The 21,952-nt window shown below is 48.2% G+C and overlaps 1 protein-coding gene across 1 annotated transcript in view; it reads left to right on the forward strand.

Moving 5' to 3' along the window:
* Positions 1-15,602, forward strand: part of LOC135057465 (indolethylamine N-methyltransferase-like) — a 78,451-nt gene extending 62,849 nt beyond the window's left edge. Inside the window, exon 3 of the mRNA XM_063963353.1 lies at positions 15,182-15,602. Coding sequence (XP_063819423.1) covers positions 15,182-15,602 — 421 coding nt within the window. The remainder of the gene's footprint in view (positions 1-15,181) is intronic.
* The last annotated feature ends 6,350 nt before the right edge of the window (positions 15,603-21,952 follow it).

Consider the following 21,952-nt stretch of genomic DNA (forward strand, 5'->3'; position numbering starts at 1 on the left):
ACTATGCATGTAATCGGCGCTACTACTGGGGACACTATGCGTGTAATCGGCACTACTACTGGGGGCACTATGCATGTAATCGGCGCTACTACTGGGGACACTATGCGTGTAATCGGCGCTACTACTGAGGGCACTATGCGTGTAATCGGTGCTACTACTGGGGGCACTATGCATGTAATCGGCGCTACTACTGGGGACACTATGCGTGTAATCGGCGCTACTACCGAGGGCACTATGCGTGTAATCGGCGCTACTACTGAGGGCACTATGCGTGTAATCGGCGCTACTACTGAGGGCACTATGCGTGTAATCGGCGCTACTACTGAGGGCACTATGGGGTAAATTTACTAAGATTCGTAATTTCCGAAAAAAGGTCAAAGTTCAATCACGAATGACATCGACAGTGTAAAACTGCAACTTTTTGAATTGATTACGATGGATTTACTAAGCTGTCGTATTCGGGTTTTTCTTTTCTTCCGATGTCGATGTCATTCGGTTTTTTTTACCTATTTTTACGGCAGTGATTAGCAAAACACTGCCGTTTTTTTTTACAATCAATCTCGGCCGGATCTGTGTGATCCGTGCTGGGGTTCTTATTTTTTTTTTTTTTAATTAAACAATGTAAAATCCCAAAAAAAAATGCGTGGGGTCCCCCCTCCTAAGCATAACCAGCCTCGGGCTCTTTGAGCCGATCCTGGTTGCAGAAATATGGGGAAAAAATTGACAGGGGTTCCCCCATATTTAAGCAACCAGCATCGGGCTCTGCGCCTGGTCCTGGTCCCAAAAATACGGGGGACAAAAAGAGTAGGGGTCCCCCGTATTTTTAAAACCAGCACCGGGCTCCACTAGCTGGACAGATAATGCCACAGCCGGGGGTCACTTTTATACAGCGCCCTGCGGCCGTGGCATCAAAAATCCAACTAGTCACCCCTGGCCGGGGTACCCTGGGGGAGTGGGGACCCCTTCAATCAAGGGGTCCCCCCCCCCCCAGCCACCCAAGGGCCAGGGGTGAAGCCCGAGGCTGTCCCCCCCCCATCCAATGGGCTGCGGATGGGGGGGCTGATAGCCTTTGTTGTAATTGAAAAGATATTGTTTTTAGTAGCAGTACTACAAGTCCCAGCAATCCTCCCCCGCATGCTGGTACTTGGAGAACCACAAGTACCAGCATGCGGCGGAAAAACGGGCCCGCTGGTACCTGTAGTACTACCACTAAAAAAATACCCAAAAAAACACAAGACACACACACCGTGAAAGTATAATTTTATTACATACATACACACATACATACATACTTACCTTAAGTTCCCACGCAGGTCGGTCCTCTTCTCCAGTAGAATCCAAGGGGTACCTGTTGAAGAAATTATACTCACGAGATCCAGGGGTCCAGGCTCCTCGGGAAATCCAGGGGTAATCCACGTACTTGCATAAAATAAGAAAACGGAAAGCCGAGCCACGAACTGAAAGGGGCCCCATGTTTTCACATGGGACTCCTTTCCACGAATGCCAGAAACCCACTCTGACTGATGTCTAAGTGGGTTTCTTCAGCCAATCAGGGAGTGCCACGTTGTAGCACTCTCCTGATCAGCTGTGTGCTCCTGTCCTCACTGACAGGCAGCACACGGCAGTGTTACAATGTAGCGCCTATGCGCTACATTGTAACCAATGATGGGAACTTTCTGCCCTGCGGTTGACCTAAAGTGACGTCACCGCTGAGCAGAAAGTTCCCATCATTGGTTACAATGTAGCGCATAGGCGCTACATTGTAACACTGCCGTGTGCTGCCTGTCAGTGAGGACAGGAGCACACAGCTGATCAGGAAAGTGCTACAACGTGGCGCTCCCTGATTGGCTGAAGAAACCCACTTAGCCAGAAGGCAAAGTGGGTTTCTTGCATTCGGGGAAAGGTGACCCATGTGCAAACATGGGTCCCCTTTCAGTTCGTGGTCGGGACACCGTTTTTTTATTTTTGGCAAGTACGTGGATTAACCCTGGATTTGCCGAGGAGCCTGGACCCCTGGATCTCGTGAGTATAATTTATTCAACAGGTACCCTTGGATTCTACTGGACAAGAGGACCGACCTGCGTGGGGCCATAGGTAAGTATGTATGTATGTGTGTATGTAAGTAATAAAATTATACTTTCACGGTGTGTGTGTCTTGTCTTTTTTTGGGTATTTTTTTAGTGGTAGTACTACAGGTACCAGCTGGCCCGTTTTTCCGCCGCATGCTGGTACTTGTGGTTCTCCAAGTACCAGCATGCGGGGGAGGCTTGCTGGGACTTGTAGTACTGCTACTAAAAACAATATCTTTTATTTTACAACAAAGGCTATCAGCCCTCCCATCCGCAGCCCATTGGATGGGGGGGGACAGCCTCGGGCTTCACCCCTGGCCCTTGGGTGGCTGGGGGGGGGGACCCCTTGATTGAAGGGGTCCCCACTCCCCCAGGGTACCCCGGCCAGGGGTGACTAGTTGGATTTTTGATGCCACGGCCGCAGGGCGCTGTATAAAAGTGACCCCCGGCTGTGGCATTATCTGTCCAGCTAGTGGAGCCCGGTGCTGGTTTTAAAAATACGGGGGACCCCTACTCTTTTTGTCCCCCGTATTTTTGGGACCAGGACCAGGCGCAGAGCCCGATGCTGGTTGCTTAAATATGGGGGAACCCCTGTCATTTTTTTTCCCATATTTCTGCAACCAGGATCGGCTCAAAGAGCCCGAGGCTGGTTATGCTTAGGAGGGGGGACCCCACGCAATTTTTTTAGCAAAAATAAGCACTTTCACACCCCTTCCCACTGATATACATGCACGGATCTCATGGATCCCTGCATGCATCTCAAATCACGGATAAAAAAAGCAGGTCTGTTTTTTTTTAGGACTTTTTTACGAGTTGTAATTTTTCACGGCAGTGTTTTGTGTTTTTTTGCTTTGCACTTCTTAGTAAATGACCGAGATTCATACTTAAACAGCCGCGTTTTGACCGATGGTGTATTCATTCGTAATTTTTTACCTGAACTAGCAAAAAATTACGAATGCCCTCATCACTGCCGTGATTAGTGTTTAGTAAATGACCGAGATTTACCGAGATGACACTTTGATGAAAAAACGGCATCTCGGTCAAAATCGGGAGCTTAGTAAATATACCCCTATGTGTGTAATCGGCGCTACTACTGGGGGCACTATGCATGTAATCGCCACTCCTACTGGGGGCACTATGCGTGTAATCGGTGCTACTACTGGGGGCACTATGCATGTAATCGGCGCTACTACTGGGGACACTATGCGTGTAATCGGCGCTACTACTGAGGGCACTATGCGTGTAATCGGCGCTACTACTGAGGGCACTATGCGTGTAATCGGCACTACTACTGGGGACACTATGTGTGTAATCGGCGCTACTACTGGGGGCACTATGCATGTAATCGCCACTCCTACTGGGGGCACTATGCATGTAATCGCCACTCCTACTGGGGGCACTATGCGTGTAATCGGTGCTACTACTGGGGGCACTATGCATGTAATCGGCGCTACTACTGGGGACACTATGCGTGTAATCGGCGCTACTACTGAGGGCACTATGCGTGTAATCGGCGCTACTACTGAGGGCACTATGCGTGTAATCGGCACTACTACTGGGGACACTATGTGTGTAATCGGCGCTACTACTGGGGGCACTATGCATGTAATCGCCACTCCTACTGGGGGCACTATGCATGTAATCGGCGCTACTACTGAGGGCACTATGCGTGTAGGCAGCGCTACTACTGGGGGCACTATGCATGTAAATCGGTGCTATTACTGGGGGCACTATGCGTGTAATCGGCGCTACTACTGAGGACACTATGCGTGTAATCGGCGCTACTACTGAGGACACTATGCGTGTAATCGGCGCTACTACTGGGGGCACTATGCGTGTAAACGGCACTACTACTCCGGGCTGGCAACAGAAATCTTGAGGCCCGGAACAGTGACATCTCTGGGGTCCCCTCAGAGATATATTTATTTATTTAACCGTTTCTTATATAGAGCAGAAAAATTTGTTGCACTTTAATATATATATATATATATATATATATATATATATATATATATATATATACCAAACAAAAAACCCAGCACTCTCCTAAGCAGCTTCATTCACCTTAATGCTTTAATATACATCTAAATAAATAATGGGGTTTTGGTTTATGAATTGTACAAATCATGTAAGCTTGCGGCCCACTCCACGGGACCCCATTTCACCGCAAGTCCTACTCTATCACAAACTTTCACATAGATTTTATAGAAACCTGGCTACTGCTGTGTCATAGAGGAAAATTTGCTTATCTGGTTTAGAGCTTACCTGCCACACTTATGGCTTTTAAAAGGTAAGACAGTCACCAACACAAATAACACAACTACACAAGTGTGCTTACCTGGTTTACAGCTCACCTGCCAACAGACTACTGGCTTTCAAAGTGAGACAGTCACCAACACACCTAAATAGCAGCTGATCCAGGTTAAAGGTAAATGAGCCCAGGGGTGCATGAGAGAGAGATATGGTCACAAATGGGCCAATTAAAAATTAACCCTGTTATACAAACAAACACGAGGAACCACTGCACTCACCATTCCCAGGGGTTGGGGTGCGGTGGGCTGTGACCACCAAACTCAAATATACCAAACAAAAAACCCAGCACTCTCCTAAGCAGCTTCATTCACCATATATATATATATATATATATATATACGAAAGTAGTGGAGAAGAACAAGCGCCTTATGGTGCAGTAATTTAGTCAATATTGTTTTGTAGACACAAAAAAATGGAAAATTCCGTACCGGATAACAACTTGTGTCCTTGTGTCATGACATAATGAGATCTTTTAGTGCATACCAATAAAGTGATAAACCTTTAATAGAAATTGTCTGAGTCCCGGTGCACCCTGGTAAACTAATTGCTCTCTTCTTTTTTTTACATCTCTAATGTATTTACCTTGGTGCTGATTTATGCTTTCAACTATAACCAAATCTCATTTCTTTATAACTTGTTCAGAAAGCTATCCTTTGTGCCAAAAGGTTTTGTTATCATTGGCTGAATCCCACCATGGCTAGTAATGTGGAAGCATCTAAGGCAGAGGTTCCCAAACGTGGTCCTCAAGGCACCCCAATGGTCCAGGTTTTAAATGTATCCATGCTTGGCCACAGGTGACTTGATTAGCACCTCAGTCAATTTGATTTAACCATCTGTGCTGAGCCATGGATATACCTAACACCTGGACTGTTGGGGTGCCTTGAGGACCACGTTTGGGAACCTCTGATCTAGGGTAAATAATTTGTGAGCCACTCAGATGGTCAATAATAAAATTTCACTGACGTCCTAGTGGATGCTGGGTACTCCGTATCTAGCACTGTATATGTGTAAAAACCCCCACCATTAAACTACATAAACGGACAGAAGCCCGCCGCTGAGGGGGCCGGGCCTTCTTCCTCAGCACACCAGCGCCATTTTTTCTTCACAGCTCCCCTGGAATGGAAGCTCCCCAGGCTCTCCCCTGCAGTATCCTGGTACACAAAGGGTGGAAAGAGAGGGGGGGCACATAAATTTAGGCGCAAAAATTGTATATACAGCAGCTACTGGGCAAACACTGAGTTAGAGTGTAATCCCTGGGTTATATAGCGCTGGGGTGTGTGCTGGCATACTCTCTCTGTCTCTCCAAAGGGCCTTGTGGGGGAACTGTCTTCAAAGAGAGCATCCCCTGTGTGTGTGGTGTGTCGGTACGCGTGTGTCGACATGTCTGAGGTAAAAGGCTCCTCTAATGAGGTGATAGAGCAGATATGTGTGTGGGAGGGTGTCTCCGTCGACAACGCCGACACCTGTTTGGATATGTGTAAGTGCTGAGGTAAACTTATTGCACAAAAGGTTAGGGAACAGAAAGGAAATCTACCCTGGTCTGTCCCTATGTCACAGAGACCTTCAGAGTCTCACAATGCAAATTGACAAACACTGGTATCGACACAGAGTTTAACTCCACTGCCGACTATGGTAACGCAAAGTTACAGCCAAGAGGGCTAAAAAAATATTCAATATATAATTATTGGAATAAAAGATGATTTGCATATCACTGATGACTCATCTGTCCCTGACACGAGAGTACACATGTTAAGGGGAAGAATGCTGAGGTAAATTTCCCTCCTCTCATGAGGAAAAAGAGCGGGAAACTCCAGACAAGAGACAGCAGCTTCCCACAAGAGAATTCTCAGGTTGTATCCTTTTCCCACTAGGGCCAGGATGTGTTAAGAATCTTCCCCTTGGGTGTCCTGTTTGCACTAGCTATTCTCAGGAATCCTGCAGATAGTGTGCACATTATATTAGACTACCTAGACCGGCGATTGTGTCGGCATGGGTTTATAGCGCTGTGGCAGCATGGACAGGTACCTTATCAGCATAGATTGAGACCCTAGTATGCATATAAATATATTAAAATGCTGCCTTAAGTGATAGATATATATATAATTATAAAGCATGCCCAAAGGGACATGAGTATACTGGGTCCTAGAGTCAAAGCTATGTCGATTTCTGCTTGACGTGTCCTGTAGAATATATATTAGACAGATGATGCCGACTTAAGAGGCATATGGAAGGCTGAGGATTGAGTGGAGAAAGGTTCTCGGGCCTGGTCTCCACAGCTATAGTGGGTAATTCTGCTAGTTGCCCTATATTCCTGCACAGCCTAGGAAAGCACGACATTATAAAATGCAGCTTTCGAATAAAGAAACAAGAAAGTCTGAGGTACATTATTTCTTGTCAGAGCCGGGGGCAGAGGAAAAGAAGCTGTACAACACAGCTAGTCCCCAGGAACAGAAGTCCTCTCCGGTCTCTACAAAAATCCACTGCATGTCGCTGGGGCTCCATAGGCGGAGCTAGGCCCGGTGGGGACACGCTTTCGTAAGCTCAGCCACAAGTGGGTTCACTCCCTGTTAGATCCCTGGGCAATAGAAATTGTGTCACAGGATTACAGGCTGGACTGTGAGAAGATGCATCCTCACCGATGGCCCGGCGGGCTTCCCCCCCAAGAGAGGGAGACAGTGTTAACTGCAATTCACAAATTGTATCTTCAACAGGTGGTGGTCAAGGGTCCCCTCCTTAAACAAGAAGGTGTTATTATTCGACCATGTTGTAATCCCGAAACCAGACGGTTCGGTTAGACCCATATTTAATTAAAATCCCTGAAAATATACCTAAAAAGGTTCACGTTCAAGATGGAATCGCTAAGAGCGGTCATTTTAAGCCTGAAAAGGGGGAGACTTTATCGTGAATCGGGACATAAGGGATGCTTACCTTCAGGTCCCCATTTATCCACCTCATCAGGCGTACCTCAGAATTGCGGTATGGGATTGTCATTACCAATTTCACCAAGGTATTGGCGGATATGATGGTGCTCATGCGGAAGCAAGGTGTAACTATTATCAAAAACTTGGATGATCTCCTCATAAAACAATCAAGAGAGCAGTTGCTGGACATTGTATCACTTTCTCTGGAAGTGAAATGGCAACACGACTGGATTCTATATATTCCAAAGTCGCAGTTGGTTCCTACAGCTCATCTGCCTCGCCTAGGCATAATCCTAGACACAGACCAGAAAAGGGTTTATCTCCCGATAGAGAGAGCTCAGGAGCTCATGACACTGGTCAGGAATCTATTGAAAACAAAACAGGTGTCAGTGCATCACTGCACTCGAGTCCTGGGAAGGATGGTGGCATCATACGAGGCCATCCCCTTCGGCAGGTTCCATGCAAGGACCTTCCAATGGGACTTACTAGACAAGTGGTCCAGATCACATCTTCAGTTGCATCGGTTAATCACCCTATCCCCTAGGGCCAGGGTGTCTCTCCTGTGGTGGCTGCGGAGTGCTCACCTTCTCGAGGGCCGCAGATTCGGCCTTCAGGACTGGGTCCTAGTTACCACAGATGCAAGCCTCCGAGGGTGGGGGGCAGTTACACAGGGAAGAAATTTCCAAGGTTTGTGGTCAAGTTAACAGACTTGCCTTCACATCAATATCCTGGAACTATTGGGCCATATACAACGCCCTAAGTCAAGCGGAGATCCTACTTCGCGACCAACCGGTTCTGATCCAATCAGACCGGAGGGGCTCATGTAAACCGCCAAGGCGGCACAAGGAGCAGGGTGGTGAGGGTAGAAGCCACCAGAATTTTTCGCTGGGCGGAGAATCAAATAAGCGCACTGTCAGCAGTGTTCGTTCCGGGAGCAACCTCCACCCGGGAGAGTGGGGACTTCATCAGGAAGTCTTCACGCAGTTTGCAAATTGATGGGAACTGCCTCAGGTGGACTTGATGGCGTCTCACCTCAATAAAAAGCTAAAAAAGATTTTACGCCAGGTCAAGGGACCCTCAGGCGATAGCTGTGGTCGCACTAGTAACACCGTGGGTGTTCCAGTCGGTCTAGGTATTCCCTCCTCTTCCTCTCATACCCAAAGGCTGAGAATTGTAATAAAAGGAGGAGGGAGAACAATATTCTTTGCTCCGGATTGGCCAAGAAGAACTTGGTACCCAGAACTACAAGAAATGATCTCAGAGGACCCATGGCCTTTGCCGCTCCGACAGGACCTGCTGCTGCAGGGGCCCTGTCTGTTCCAAGACTTACCGCGGCTGCGTTTGACGGCATGGCGGTTGAACGCCAGATCCTAATGGAAAAAGGCATTCCAGATGAAGTCATTCCTACGCTGATAGAAGCTAGGAAGGATGTGACAGCAAAACATTATCACCGCATATGGTGAAAATATGTTGCTTGGTGTGAGGCCAGGAAGGCCCCAACAGAGGAATTTCAGCTGGGTTGTTTTCTGCACTTCCTACAGTCAGGAGTGACTATGGGCCTAAAATTGGGATCCATAAAAGTCCTGAATTCGGCCTTGTCTATTTTCTTTCAAAGAGAACTGGCTTCACTGCCTGAAGTTCAGACGTTTGTTAAGGGAGTGCTGCGTATTCAGCCCCCTTTTGTGCCACCAGTGGCACCTTGGGATCTCAACGTTGTGTTGGATTTCCTAAAATCACATTGGTTTGAGCCACTTAAGACCGTGGAGTTTAAATATCTCACGTGGAAGGTGGTCATGCTGTTGGCCTTGGCTTCGGCCAGGCGGGTGTCAGAATTGGCGGCTTTGTCGTGTAAAAGCCCATATCTGATTTTCCATATGGACAGGGCAGAATTGAGGACTCGTCCTCAATTCTTTCCTAAGGTGGTATCAGCGTTTCATTGGAACCAACCTATTGTGGTGCCTGAGGCTACTCGGGACTTGGAGCATTCCAAGTTGCTGGATGTAGTCCGGGCCCTGAAAATCTATGTTTCCAGGACGGCTGGAGTCAGAAAAACTGACACGCTATTTATCCTGTATGCACCCAACAAACTGGGTGCTCCTGCTTCAAAGCAGACTATTGCTCGTTGGATCTGTAGCACGATTCAACTTGCACATTCTGCGGCTGGACTGCCGCATCCTAAATCAGTGAAAGCCCATTCCACAAGGAAGGTGGGCTCTTCTTGGGTGGCTGCCCGAGGGGTCTCGGCTTTACAACTTTGCTGAGCTGCTACTTGGTCGGGTTCAAACACTTTTGCAAAATTCTGCAAGTTTGATACCCTGGCTGAGGAGGACCTTGAGTTTGCTCATTTGGTGCTGCAGAGTCATCCGCACTCTCCCGCCCATTTGGGAGCTTTGGTATAATCCCCATGGTCCTTACGGAGTACCCAGCATCCACTAGGACGTCAGAGAAAATAAGAATTTACTCACCGGTAATTCTATTTCTCGTAGTCCGTAGTGGATGCTGGGAGCCCGTCCCAAGTGCGGACTCTCTGCAATACATGTATATAGTTATTGCTTAACTAAAGGGTTATTGTTATGAGCCATCTTTGAATGAGGCTCAGTTTTTGTTCATACTGTTAACTGGGTATAGTTATCACAAGTTGTACGGTGTGATTGGTGTGGCTGGTATGAGTCTTACCCTGGATTCCAAATCCTTTCCTAGTAATGTCAGCTCTTCCGGGCACAGTTTCCCTAACTGAGGTCTGGAGGAGGGGCATAGAGGGAGGAGCCAGTGCACACCAGATATAGTACCTAATCTTTCTTTTAGAGTGCCCAGTCTCCTGCGGAGCCCGTCTATACCCCATGGTCCTTACGGAGTACCCAGCATCCACTACGGACTACGAGAAATAGAATTACCGGTGAGTAAATTCTTATTATCTCAGCCAAACATTTCACACCCTATCCTAAGGCATATTCTCAAAACGATTTCATGTAAATAAATGTAATAACTCACTTTCTGGTAAGGGCTAATATCTAATATAAAGGGCAGTTGTCTTGTCAGATCCTTCTTCTTTCTCCATGATAAGAGTCACCCTACTTGGTGACTTGCTAGCTCCTTTGCAACCAATAGTTCTTGCACAACCATTTACTTTACATGGGTGGTCATTCCGAGTTGTTCGCTCGCTAGCTACTTTTAGCAGCAATGCAAACGCAAAGCCGCCGCCCTCTGGGAGTGTATCTTAGCATAGCAGAATTGCTAACAAAAGATTAGCAATTCTGCTATTAAGTATTTCCCTGCAGTTCTGAGTAGCTCCAGACCTACTCCTAGATTGCGATCACCTCAGTCCGTTTAGTTCCTGGTTTGACGTCACAAACACGCCCAGCGTCCGGCCAGCCATTCCCCCGTTTCTCCAGCCACTCCTGCGTTTTCTGCTGGCACGCCTGCGTTTTTTTAGCACACTCCTGGAAAATGCTCAGTTACCACCCAGAAACACCCACTTCCTGTCAATCATTGTCCGATCAACAGAGCGACTGAAAAGCTTTGTTCGCCCGGGGGTAAAATAGCATAGTTTTGTGTGAAATTACTTAGCGCTTGAGCCCTGCGGTGCATACGCATGTGCAGAACTGCTGGATTTTAGCCTATTAGCAATTCTGTTAAAAACAGAAGCGAGCTAACAACTCGGAATGACCCCCATGATGCACAGTAGAGAGTCAACTAGTAATATAAAATGGAAGCTGCTCAGGCAATTTAGTAATACTTTTCAGTGCATGAGAGTGAGGGGTTATTCTAAAGAAGAAAAAGAAAAAGTTTCCCCAGCACACCAAGAAGTATCAGCAATAACTTGAAGGATAATAGAAAATTCAGTGATTATAAAGATATGGGGGGTCATTCCGAGTTGTTTGCTCGTTGCCGATTTTCGCTATGCTGCAATTTGTTGCTAATTGCGCATGCGCAACGCACGCAGGGCACATGCGCTTAGTTATTTAACACAAAACTTAGCAGTTTTGCTGTGGCTTCAGCTGCGCTTTTCAGTTGCACTGCTGTTCGGTAAATGATTGACAGGAGAGGGGCGTTTCTAGGCTGCAAATCAGCGTTTTCCCGGCGTTTGCAAAAAAACGCAGGCATGTCAGGGAAAAACGCGGGAGTGTCTGGAGAAACGGGGGAGTGGCTGGCCGAGCGCAGGGCGTGTTTGTGACGTCAAACCAGGAACTAAACGGACTGAGCTGATCACAATCTGTGAATAGGTCCGAAGCTACTCAGAAACTGCAAAGAATTATTTAGTAGCAATTCTGCTAATCTTTCGTTCGCAATTCTGCTAAGCTAAGATACACTCCCAGAGGGCGGCGGCCTAGCATTTGCAATGCTGCTAAAAGCAGATAGTGAGCGAACAACTCGGAATGACCCCCATGGGATAAGCCACCAGGCCACTGCAAGGCTTCTCTGTAATATTCAAGTCTTATTGCTGATACTTCTTGGTGTGCTGGGGTATTTTTTTTTTTTTAACTCTTTTTCTTGATTAGAAAGTAAAATAGGCAGTACAATATACCATCCTCAATGTCACAGTTCTTGGATGGAAGCATGGACTTTCCTGTACTAGGAGTTGGCTTTACCCAGTGCAGAGGCACAGAGGCTAACATGCTGGTGTTGTTCACCAGGGACCCCAGCAAGGGGGTGTTCACTATGCTGTGCCCAGCACACAGGTTGCAGTCCTCTGCCTGGGTTCATAGGGCAGGAGCTGGTATACACTGGAAAATGTAGAAATCACTTGAACCAGACGGAAACTGGCCTCTCAGCTGGGGTTAAAGTGAGCCAGAATGTGGCGGAACTGCGTTCCGTCAGTTTCACTTGGAGACGGAACGCAGTTCCACCTCCTCCGGCTCACCTCACCCGATGTGTGCCGGCACCGCACAGGGAGATGCTGGGCGCCCGCTGAGATTGTGTTACCAGCAGCGCCCGGCTCTCCCTACACAGAAAACTGCGTCAGGGGCTCACTACTGAGATCCGGCTTTCGGCTCCCGGCTCTGTCAGTGCGCGCTATGAGAGAGTCATCATGACGTCTTTCTCATAGTGCTGGGGAGCCCGACACCAGCAGATCACAGCGGTCGGACACAGGAGCGAGGCTTGGTAAGTATGGTGGCTTTTTTTTTACTTGTGTGACTACAGCGCATCTACTGGGGAAAGATACTAGGGGCAAACTACTGGGGGCAAGCTACAGGGGGCTAACCACTGGGAGCAAGCTACAGGGGGCTAACCACTGGGGGCAAGCTACAGGAGGCTAACCACTGGGGGCAAGCTACAGGAGGCTAACCACTGGGGACAAGTTACAGGGGGCTAACCACTGGGGGAAAGCTACAGGAGGCTAACCACTGGGGGCAAGCTACAGGAGGCTAACCACTGGGGGCAAGTTACAGGGGGCTAACCACTGGGGGCAAGCTACAGGAGGCTAACCACTGGGAGCAAGCTACAGGGGGCTAACCACTGGGGGCAAACTACAGGAGGCTAACCACTGGGAGCAAGCTACAGGAGGCTAACCACTGGGGGCAAGCTACAGGAGGCTAAAAACTGGGAGCAAGCTACAGGAGGCTAACCACTGGGAGCAAGCTACAGGAGGCTAACCACTGGGAGCAAGCTACAGGAGGCTAACCACTGGGGGCAAGCTACAGGAGGCTAACCACTGGGAGCAAGCTACAGGAGGCTAACCACTGGGAGCAAGCTACAGGAGGCTAACCACTGGGAGCAAGCTACAGGGGGCTAACCACTGGGGGCAAGTTACAGGGGGCTAACCACTGGGAGCAAGCTACAGGGGGCAAACTACTGGGGGCAAGCTACAGGGGGCTAACCACTGGGGGCAAGCTACAGGAGGCTAACCACTGGGAGCAAGCTACAGGAGGCTAACCACTGGGGGCAAGCTACAGGGGGCTATCTACTGGGGGCAAGCTACAGGGGGCTATCTACTGGGGGCAAGCTACAGGGGGCTATCTACTGGGGGCAAGCTACAGGGGGCTATCTACTGGGGGCAAGCTACAGGGGGCTATCTACTGGGGGCAAGCTACAGGGGGCTATCTACTGGGGGCAAGCTACAGGGGGCCAAACTACTGGGGGGTAAACTACAGGGGGGGGCAAGCTACAGGGGGCCAAACTGCTGGGGACAAGCTACAAGGGGCTAACCACTGGGGGCAAACTACAGGGGCAAGCTACAGGGGCCAAACTACTGGGGGCAAGCTACAAGGGGCCAAACTACTGGTGGGCAAACTACAGGGGGGCAAGCTACAGGGGGCCAAACTACTGGGGGGCAAACTACTGGGGCAAGCTACAGGGGGCCAAACTACTGGGGGGCAAACTACTGGGGCAAGCTACAAGGGGCCAAACTACTGGGGGCAAACTACTGGGGGGAAAACTACAGGGGGGCAAACTACTGGGGCAAGCTACAAGGGGCCAAACTACTGGGGGCAAACTACTGGGGGGCAAACTACTTGGGCAAACTACTGGGGCAAGCTACAGGGGGGCAAACTACAGGGGCTAACCACTGGTGGCAATCTACTGGGGGCATGCTACAGGGGGCTAACTACTGGGGGCAAACTACAGGGGTCCAAACTACTGGGGGCAAGCTACACGAGTCCAAACTATTGGGGGCTAACTACTTGGTGCAGACTACAAGGGGACAATATTCTGGGGGCAAACTACAAGGGGGCAAGCTACAGGGGGCAAACTACTGGGGACAAGATACGGGGGGATAACTACTGGGGGCAGACTACAAGGAAGCAAGCTACTGGGGACAAACTACAGGGGCGCATTACTACTGGGGGCATAACTACAGGGGTGCATTACTACTGGGGGCATTACTACTGGGAACATTACTACTGGGGGCATTACTACTGGGAACATTACTACTGGGGCATTAATACAAGGGGGCATTACTACTGGGGGCTTAACTGGGGCATAACTACAGGGAGTGTTACTACTTGGGGCAAACTACATGGGGCAAACTACATGGGTCTAAACTACAGGGGGCATTACCACTGGGAGGCTAAACAAGCTGGGGGTAAACTTCTGGGGTCATAACTGCAGGGGCATTACCACTGGGGGCTAAACTACTGGGGCTAAACTACAGGGTGCTAAACGACTGGGGGCATTACTACAGGCGACATTACTATGGGGGCATTACCATTAAGGGCATTACTAGTGGGGGCACTTCATAAGGGGCATCACTTCTGGGGACATAAGGGGCACTACTACTGGGGGCATTGCATAAGGGGCACCACTACTATGGACTCTATATAAGGGGCACTACCAGTACAGTGGACATTGCATAAGGGGCACTACAACTGTGGTCATTGTAAAAGGGGTTCTACTGCTGTGGGCATTGTGTATTACGGGATGCTACTACTGTGGGCATTATGTATATTAGGGGTGCTACTACTGTGGGCATTATGTGTATTAGGGGTGCTGCTACTGTGGGTATTATGTGTATTAGGGGTGCTACTACTGTGGGCATTATGTGTATTAGGGGTGCTACTACTGTGGGCATTATTACTATTGTGTGACCACGCCCCTTTCTTTTTGAGACCATGCCCCTTTTGTGCACAATACCTTTATTGCATGGGCGCCGGGAGGACGGGGGGTGAGTACCACCACCTCTCTAGGACCACTTTGATAACTGCCTCTCAGGATACCGGACAGTGACCAGAACGGGTAAAACCCAGGCTAGAACCGGATTAACTTGATGCTGGTTATTTCTGAGTATAGTGGTATAATGGATTAAGTAAATCTAAACTAGGATCAGAATTGCTGAGACAGTCTAAGTGCTGCGAGGTTGAACTGAACTGGGAACTCATTTCTCATGTGATGGCATGGCTCGTCTTAGATCCCAATGAACCTTATTGTGTTTGTATATTTCAGTGACCAGTGTCCGGACAATCACATGACATTGAAGTCGGCAATAACAAAGATCATGAAATGTGACACTGACAATGAGAATCTCACAGACCCGGAGGTGCTCCCACCAGCAGACTGTGTCATCAGTGCATGGATATTGGAGACCATCAGCAAAAACCAAGATGATTATATAAGGAGTTTCAGAAACATTGTGAAGCTACTAAAACCTGAAGGATACCTGATATTGTTTGGGGTTTTAAATATAACTTATGCGATGGTTGGGCAGGACAGGGTACATGTGGTCAGATATGATGAGAAATTTGTAAGAAAAGTTCTCACTGATGAAGGGTTTGTGATTGATCACTGTGCAGTCCAGAAAAGATCAGCAGATAGTGACCTTTCTGACTATGAGGCAATTATATTTATCACAGCTCACAGAGAGTAATAAGGGTCTGATTCTGAGTCACAGGCTGTGTCAGGTGCAGTTACACATTTTCTTTATACTGCGCTGTGTCTATATCGCACTGTGCATACATCCTGATTGTGTTTGTACAGAGATGAACTAGCTTTGACATACGCACGTAGAAGTGTACTAAGAATGCATTGGGTTTTTCCAGGTGTGGTTTCAGAGAGGAGGGGGCCCGTATACAGGTTCCATGTGTGCCAGGGGCATATCTAGAGAGGAGGGGAACCATGTGCAGTCTCCAGGTGTGGACCCCTTCTCTCCCGTCTCGTAGCCGGTAGCAGCGCTGTTAGTTCTCTGAGCGCTAGAGACCCTGGCACAGTATCAGAGTCTGCAGTGCATGCGCAAGCCTCCGAAAAAATGGCACGGCGGACAATTTTTCTGAGATCTGAGTCCTGGCACAGTCAGACGCAGTTTGTACACCAGGGGAAGGGCTTCTACCCGCATAAACATATAGTCACAGACGCAACTACACTAAAAGAAGCGGCCACAGCGTGTGACTCAGATCAGCCCCTACTGTAAGTCTGAGATGCGAATAGACATAACTATAGCTGATCTTCCTGTCAATTTGCAAATGTTAAACCTTAATAATAAATAATCACATATATTACTGTACATTTGTATTGCGCTAATCAACAGATAAAGTAATTCATCATTTTGGCAGTTTATTGTTTGATTAAAAAGTCTGAGATTCATGTGTGATCTGTGAGTGGTTCTGTCACCCGGGAAACATTCCATATCCCGGCTGTCAGGATCCTGGCACTCAGCATACCGGCGCTGGGATCACGGTCTGCCGGGATACCGACAACTATTCTCCCTCTTGGGGTGTCCACGACACCTCTAAAGGGAGAATAAATAGCATGGTGTGCATAGCGCGCCACCGTGCCTGCGGCATGGCAAGCAGAGAGAGAGCCTACAAGGGGCTCCTTTGCACTCACCCCGCTGCCGGCATTCCAGCGGTCTGGATCCCAGCGCCAGTATCACGACAGCTGGGTTATCGTAGTAGACCCCCTGTCACCCACCAGGGATCATTGCTATCATTCGCTCAGCAGACTCGCAGTTACTACAATAACCCACATATCATTTTATTACCCCACTGATCTCTGACATAGAGACAAGGAATAAATGAGGATTCATGTCACAGAGAACAAGAGACTGTCTGTGGATACTGTAACGTAACCTTAAAACATTTTCTATTGAAATATGTTGTCAAAATACTGTAGAACGTTGATCAATCTAAGTAGCTCCCCGGTTCTTCCAGCCAGCATACATTTACAGCAAGTCCCCACGTCTTTCTTTTTTCCACAATCTTTTTTTAAAATTATTAAAAGAAAGACGTAATATACAATGATACATGGTATTGGTCATTTCAATGTTTACAGCCAATGATAACATACAAAAGATATGTAACTAATATTACAGACATTTGAAACACTACACGTAATAAAATATTAGAAAACGTTTCAATATATGCGACATGGTAATGTGTGAAAAATCAATCAAATCACCAAGCATCGGAATACCTAGTGGAGTAGAAAAGAGGATAAACAGTAACTTATAACTAAGGGGAGATATGAAAAAAGAGTATAAATGTGAGGGCAGGATTAAAATGAAGAAAGAGAGGAACTAATCATGGTGGCATTAGGACCTAGGAGGTACAACTTCAGTCATGTGGTTTTTATAAGTGGGAGAGTCTTTAAATCTAAGCCACTCAAACCAGGTAGCCGTAAAGAGAGAGGTGGATGATAGTGGCTCTATAGAAAGTTCTTCAATTGCCATATAAAAGTCAACTCTTTGAAACCAGCAGGATATGGGGGTTGTTGAGCAGATCCCTAAAAATAAGAATTTACTTACCGATAATTCTATTTCTCGTAGTCCGTAGTGGATGCTGGGACTTCCTTAAGGACCATGGGGATCAGCGGCTCCGCAGGAGACTGGGCACATCTAAAGAAAGCTTTAGGACTAGCTGGTGTGCACTGGCTCCTCCCCCTATGACCCTCCTCCAAGCCTCAGTTAGGATACTGTGCCCGGACGAGCGTACACAATAAGGAAGGATTTTGAATCCCGGGTAAGACTCATACCAGCCACACCAATCACACCGTACAACTTGTGATCTGAACCCAGTTAACAGTATGATAAACTTAGGAGCCTCTAAAAAGATGGCTCACAACTATAAACAACCCGATTTTTTTGTAACAATAACTATATACAAGTATTGCAGACCATCCGCACTTGGGACGGGCGCCCAGCATCCACTACGGACTACGAGAAATAGAATTATCGGTAAGTAAATTCTTATTTTCTCTAACGTCCTAGTGGATGCTGGGACTTCCTTAAGGACCATGGGGATTATACCAAAGCTCCCAAACGGGCGGGAGAGTGCGGATGACTCTGCAGCACCGAATGAGAGAACTCCAGGTACTCCTCAGCCAGGGTATCGAATTTGTAAAATTTAGCAAACGTGTTTGCCCCTGACCAAGTAGCTGCTCGGCAAAGTTGTAAAGCCGAGACCCCTCGGGCAGCCGCCCAAGATGAGCCCACTTTCCTTGTGGAATGGGCTTTAACAGATTTTGGCTGTGGCAGGCCTGCCACAGAATGCGCAAGCTGAATTGTACTACAAATCCAGCGAGCAATCGTCTGCTTAGACGCAGGAGCACCCAACTTGTTGGGTGCATACAGGATAAACAGCGAGTCAGATTTTCTGACTCCAGCCGTCCTGGAAACATATATTTTCAGGGCCCTGACTACGTCCAGTAACTTGGAGTCCTCCAAGTCCCTAGTAGCCGCAGGTACCACAATAGGTTGGTTCATGTGAAAACCTGAAACCACCTTAGGGAGAAATTGAGGACGAGTCCTCAATTCTGCCCTGTCTGAATGAAAAATTAGGTAAGGGCTTTTATATGATAAAGCCGCCCATTCTGAGACACGCCTGGCTGAAGCCAGGGCTAACAGCATTACCACTTTCCATGTGAGATATCTCAAGTCCACAGTGGTGAGTGGTTCAACCAATGTGATTTTAGGAACCCTAAAACTACATTGAGATCCCAAGGTGCCACTGGTGGCACAAAAGGAGGCTGTATATGCAGTACCCCCTTGACAAACGTCTGAACTTCAGGCACTGAAGCCAGTTCTTTCTGGAAGAAGATCGACAGGGCCGAAATTTGAACCTTAATGGATCCTAATTTTAGGCCCATAGACAGTCCTGCTTGCAGGAAATGTAAGAAACGACCCAGTTGAAATTCCTCTGAGGGGGCCTTCTTGGCCTCACACCACGCAACATATTTTCGCCAAATGCGGTGATAATGTTTCGCGGTTAGATCCTTCCTGGCTTTGATCAGGGTAGGGATGACTTCATCTGGAATGCCTTTTTCCATCAGGATTCGGCGTTCAACCGCCATGCCGTCAAACGCAGCCGCGGTAAGTCTTGGAACAGACAAGGTCCCTGCTGGAGCAGGTCCTTTCTTAGAGGTAGAGGCCACGGATCCTCCGTGAGCATCTCTTGCAGTTCCGGGTACCAAGTTCTTCTTGGCCAATCCGGAGCCACGAGTATAGTTCTTACTCCTCTCTTTCTTATGATTCTCAGTACTTTTGGTATGAGAGGCAGAGGAGGGAACCCATACACCGACTGGTACACCCACGGTGTTACCAGAGCGTCCACCGCTATTGCCTGAGGGTCCCATGACCTTGCGCAATATCTGTCCAGTTTCTTGTTGAGACGGGACGCCATCATGTCCACCTTTGGTTTTTCCCAACGGTTTACAATCAGTTGGAAGACTTCTGGGTGAAGTCCCCACTCCCCCGGGTGGAGGTCGTGTCTGCTGAGGAAGTCTGCTTCCCAGTTGTCCACTCCCGGTATGAACACTGCTGACAGTGCTATTACATGATTTTCCGCCCAGCGGAGAATCCTTGCAGCTTCTGCCATTGCCCTCCTGCTTCTTGTGCCGCCCTGTCTGTTTACGTGGGCGACAGCCGTGATGTTGTCCGACTGGATCAATACCGGTTGACCCTGAAGCAGAGGCTTTGCTTGACTTAGAGCATTATAAATGGCCCTTAGTTCCAGGATATTTATGTTAACTGATGTCTCCAGGCTTGACCATAAGCCCTGGATATTCCTTCCCTGTGTGACTGCTCCCCAGCCTCGCAGGCTGGCATCCGTGGTCACCAGGACCCAGTCCTGAATGCCGAATCTGCGACCCTCTAGAAGATGAGCACTCTGCAACCACCACAGGAGGGACACCCTTGTCCTTAGTGACAGGGTTATCCGCTGATGCATCTGAAGATGCGACCCGGACCATTTGTCCAGTAGGTTCCACTGGAAAGTTCTTGCGTGGAATCTGCCGAATGGGATTGCTTCGTAGGAAGCCACCATTTTTACCCAGAACCCTTGTGCATTGATGCACTGAGACTTGGTTCGGTTTTAGGAGGTACCTGACTAGCTCGGATAACTCCCTGGCTTTCTCCTCCCGGAGAAACATCGTCTTTCTGGACTGTGTCCAGGATCATCCCTAGGAACAGAAGACAAGTCGTCGGAACCAGCTGCGATTTTGGAATATTGAGAATCCAATCGTGCTGCCGCAACACTACCTGAGATAGTGCTACACCGACCTCCAACTGTTCCCTGGATCTTACCCTTATCAGGGAATCGTCCAAGTAAGGGATAACTAAAATTCCCTTCCTTCGAAGGAATATCATCATTTCGGCCATTACCTTGGTAAAGACCCGGGGTGCCGTGGACCATCCATACGGCAGCGTCTGAACTGATAGTGACAGTTCTGTACCATAACTTGAGATACCCTTGGTGAGAAGGGTAAATTTTGACATGAAGGTAAGCATCCTTGATGTCCCGAGACATCATGTAGTCCCCTTCTTCCAGGTTCGCAATCACTGTTCTGAGTGACTCAATCTTGAATTTGAACCTCTGTATGTAAGTGTTCAAAGATTTTAGATTTAGAATCGGTCTCACCGAGCCGTCCGGCTTCGGTACCACACAGTGTGGAATAATACCCCGTTCCTTGTTGCAGGAGGGGTACCTTGATTTTCACCTGCTGGGAATACAGCTTGTGAATGGCTTCCAAAACTGCCTCCCTGTCAGCGGGAGACGTCGGTAAAACAGACTTTTGGAAACGGCGAGGAGAATACGTCTCGAATTCCAATTTGTACCCCTGAAATATTACCTGAAGGATCCAGGGGTCTACTTGCGAGTGAGCCCACTGCGTACTGAAATTCATTGAGAACGGGCCCCCACCGTGCCTGAGCTTGTAAAGCCCTAGCGTTTGAGAGCTTGGCAGAGGCGGGAAAGGGTTTCTGTTCCTGGGAACTGGCTGATCTCCGCAGCCTTTTTCCTCTCCCTCTGTCACGCGCAGAAAAGAGGAACCCTTTTGTCCGCTTGCCAACAAGGCCTGCGCCTGATAATACGGCGTCTTATTTTGAGAGGCGACCTGGGGTACAAACGTGGATATCCCAGCTGTTGCCGTGGCCACCCGGTCTGAAAGACCGACCCCAAATGTCCTCTTTTTTAAGGCAATACTTCCAAATGCCGTTTGGAATCCGCATCACCTGACCACTTTACTGGTAGAATTGGACAACACACTTATACTTGATGCCAGTCGGCAAATATTCCGCTGTGCATCATGCATATATAGAAATGCATCTTTTAAATGCTCTATAAGCAATAATATACTGTCCTTATCTAGGATATCAATATTTCCAGTCAGGGAATCCGACCACGCCAATCCAGCACTGCACATCCAGGCTGAGGCGATTGCTGGTCGCAGTATAACACCAGTATGTGTGTAAAAACATTTTAGGATACCCTCCTGCTTTCTATCAGCAGGATCCTTAAAGGCGGCCATCTCGGGAGAGGGTAGAGCCCTTGTTCTTGCAAGCGTGTGAGCGCCTTATCCCCCCTAGGGGGTGTTTCCCAACGCACCCTAACCTCTGTCGGGAAAAGGTATACTGCCAATAACTTTTTAGACATTATCAATTGTTATCGGGGGGAAACCCACGCATCCTCACACACCTCATTTTATTTCTCAGATTCAGGAAAACTACAAGTAGTTTTTCCTCACCAACATAATACCCCTTTTTGGTGGTACTCATATTATCAGAAATGTGTAACCATTTTCCTTTGCCTCAATCATGTAACGCGTGTCCCTATTGGAAAACACGGTTGTCTCTTCACCGTCGACACAGGAGTCAGTATCCGTATCGGCGTCTGTATCTGCCATCTGAGGTAACGGGCGCTTTTGAGCCCCTGACGGCCTATGAGACGTCTGGACATACACAAGCTGAGTAGCCGGCTGTCCCATGTCAACAACTGTCTTTTATACAGA

This window comes from Pseudophryne corroboree, chromosome 3 (genome assembly GCF_028390025.1).
Source record: "Pseudophryne corroboree isolate aPseCor3 chromosome 3, aPseCor3.hap2, whole genome shotgun sequence".
Classification (NCBI taxonomy): Eukaryota; Metazoa; Chordata; class Amphibia; order Anura; family Myobatrachidae; genus Pseudophryne; species Pseudophryne corroboree.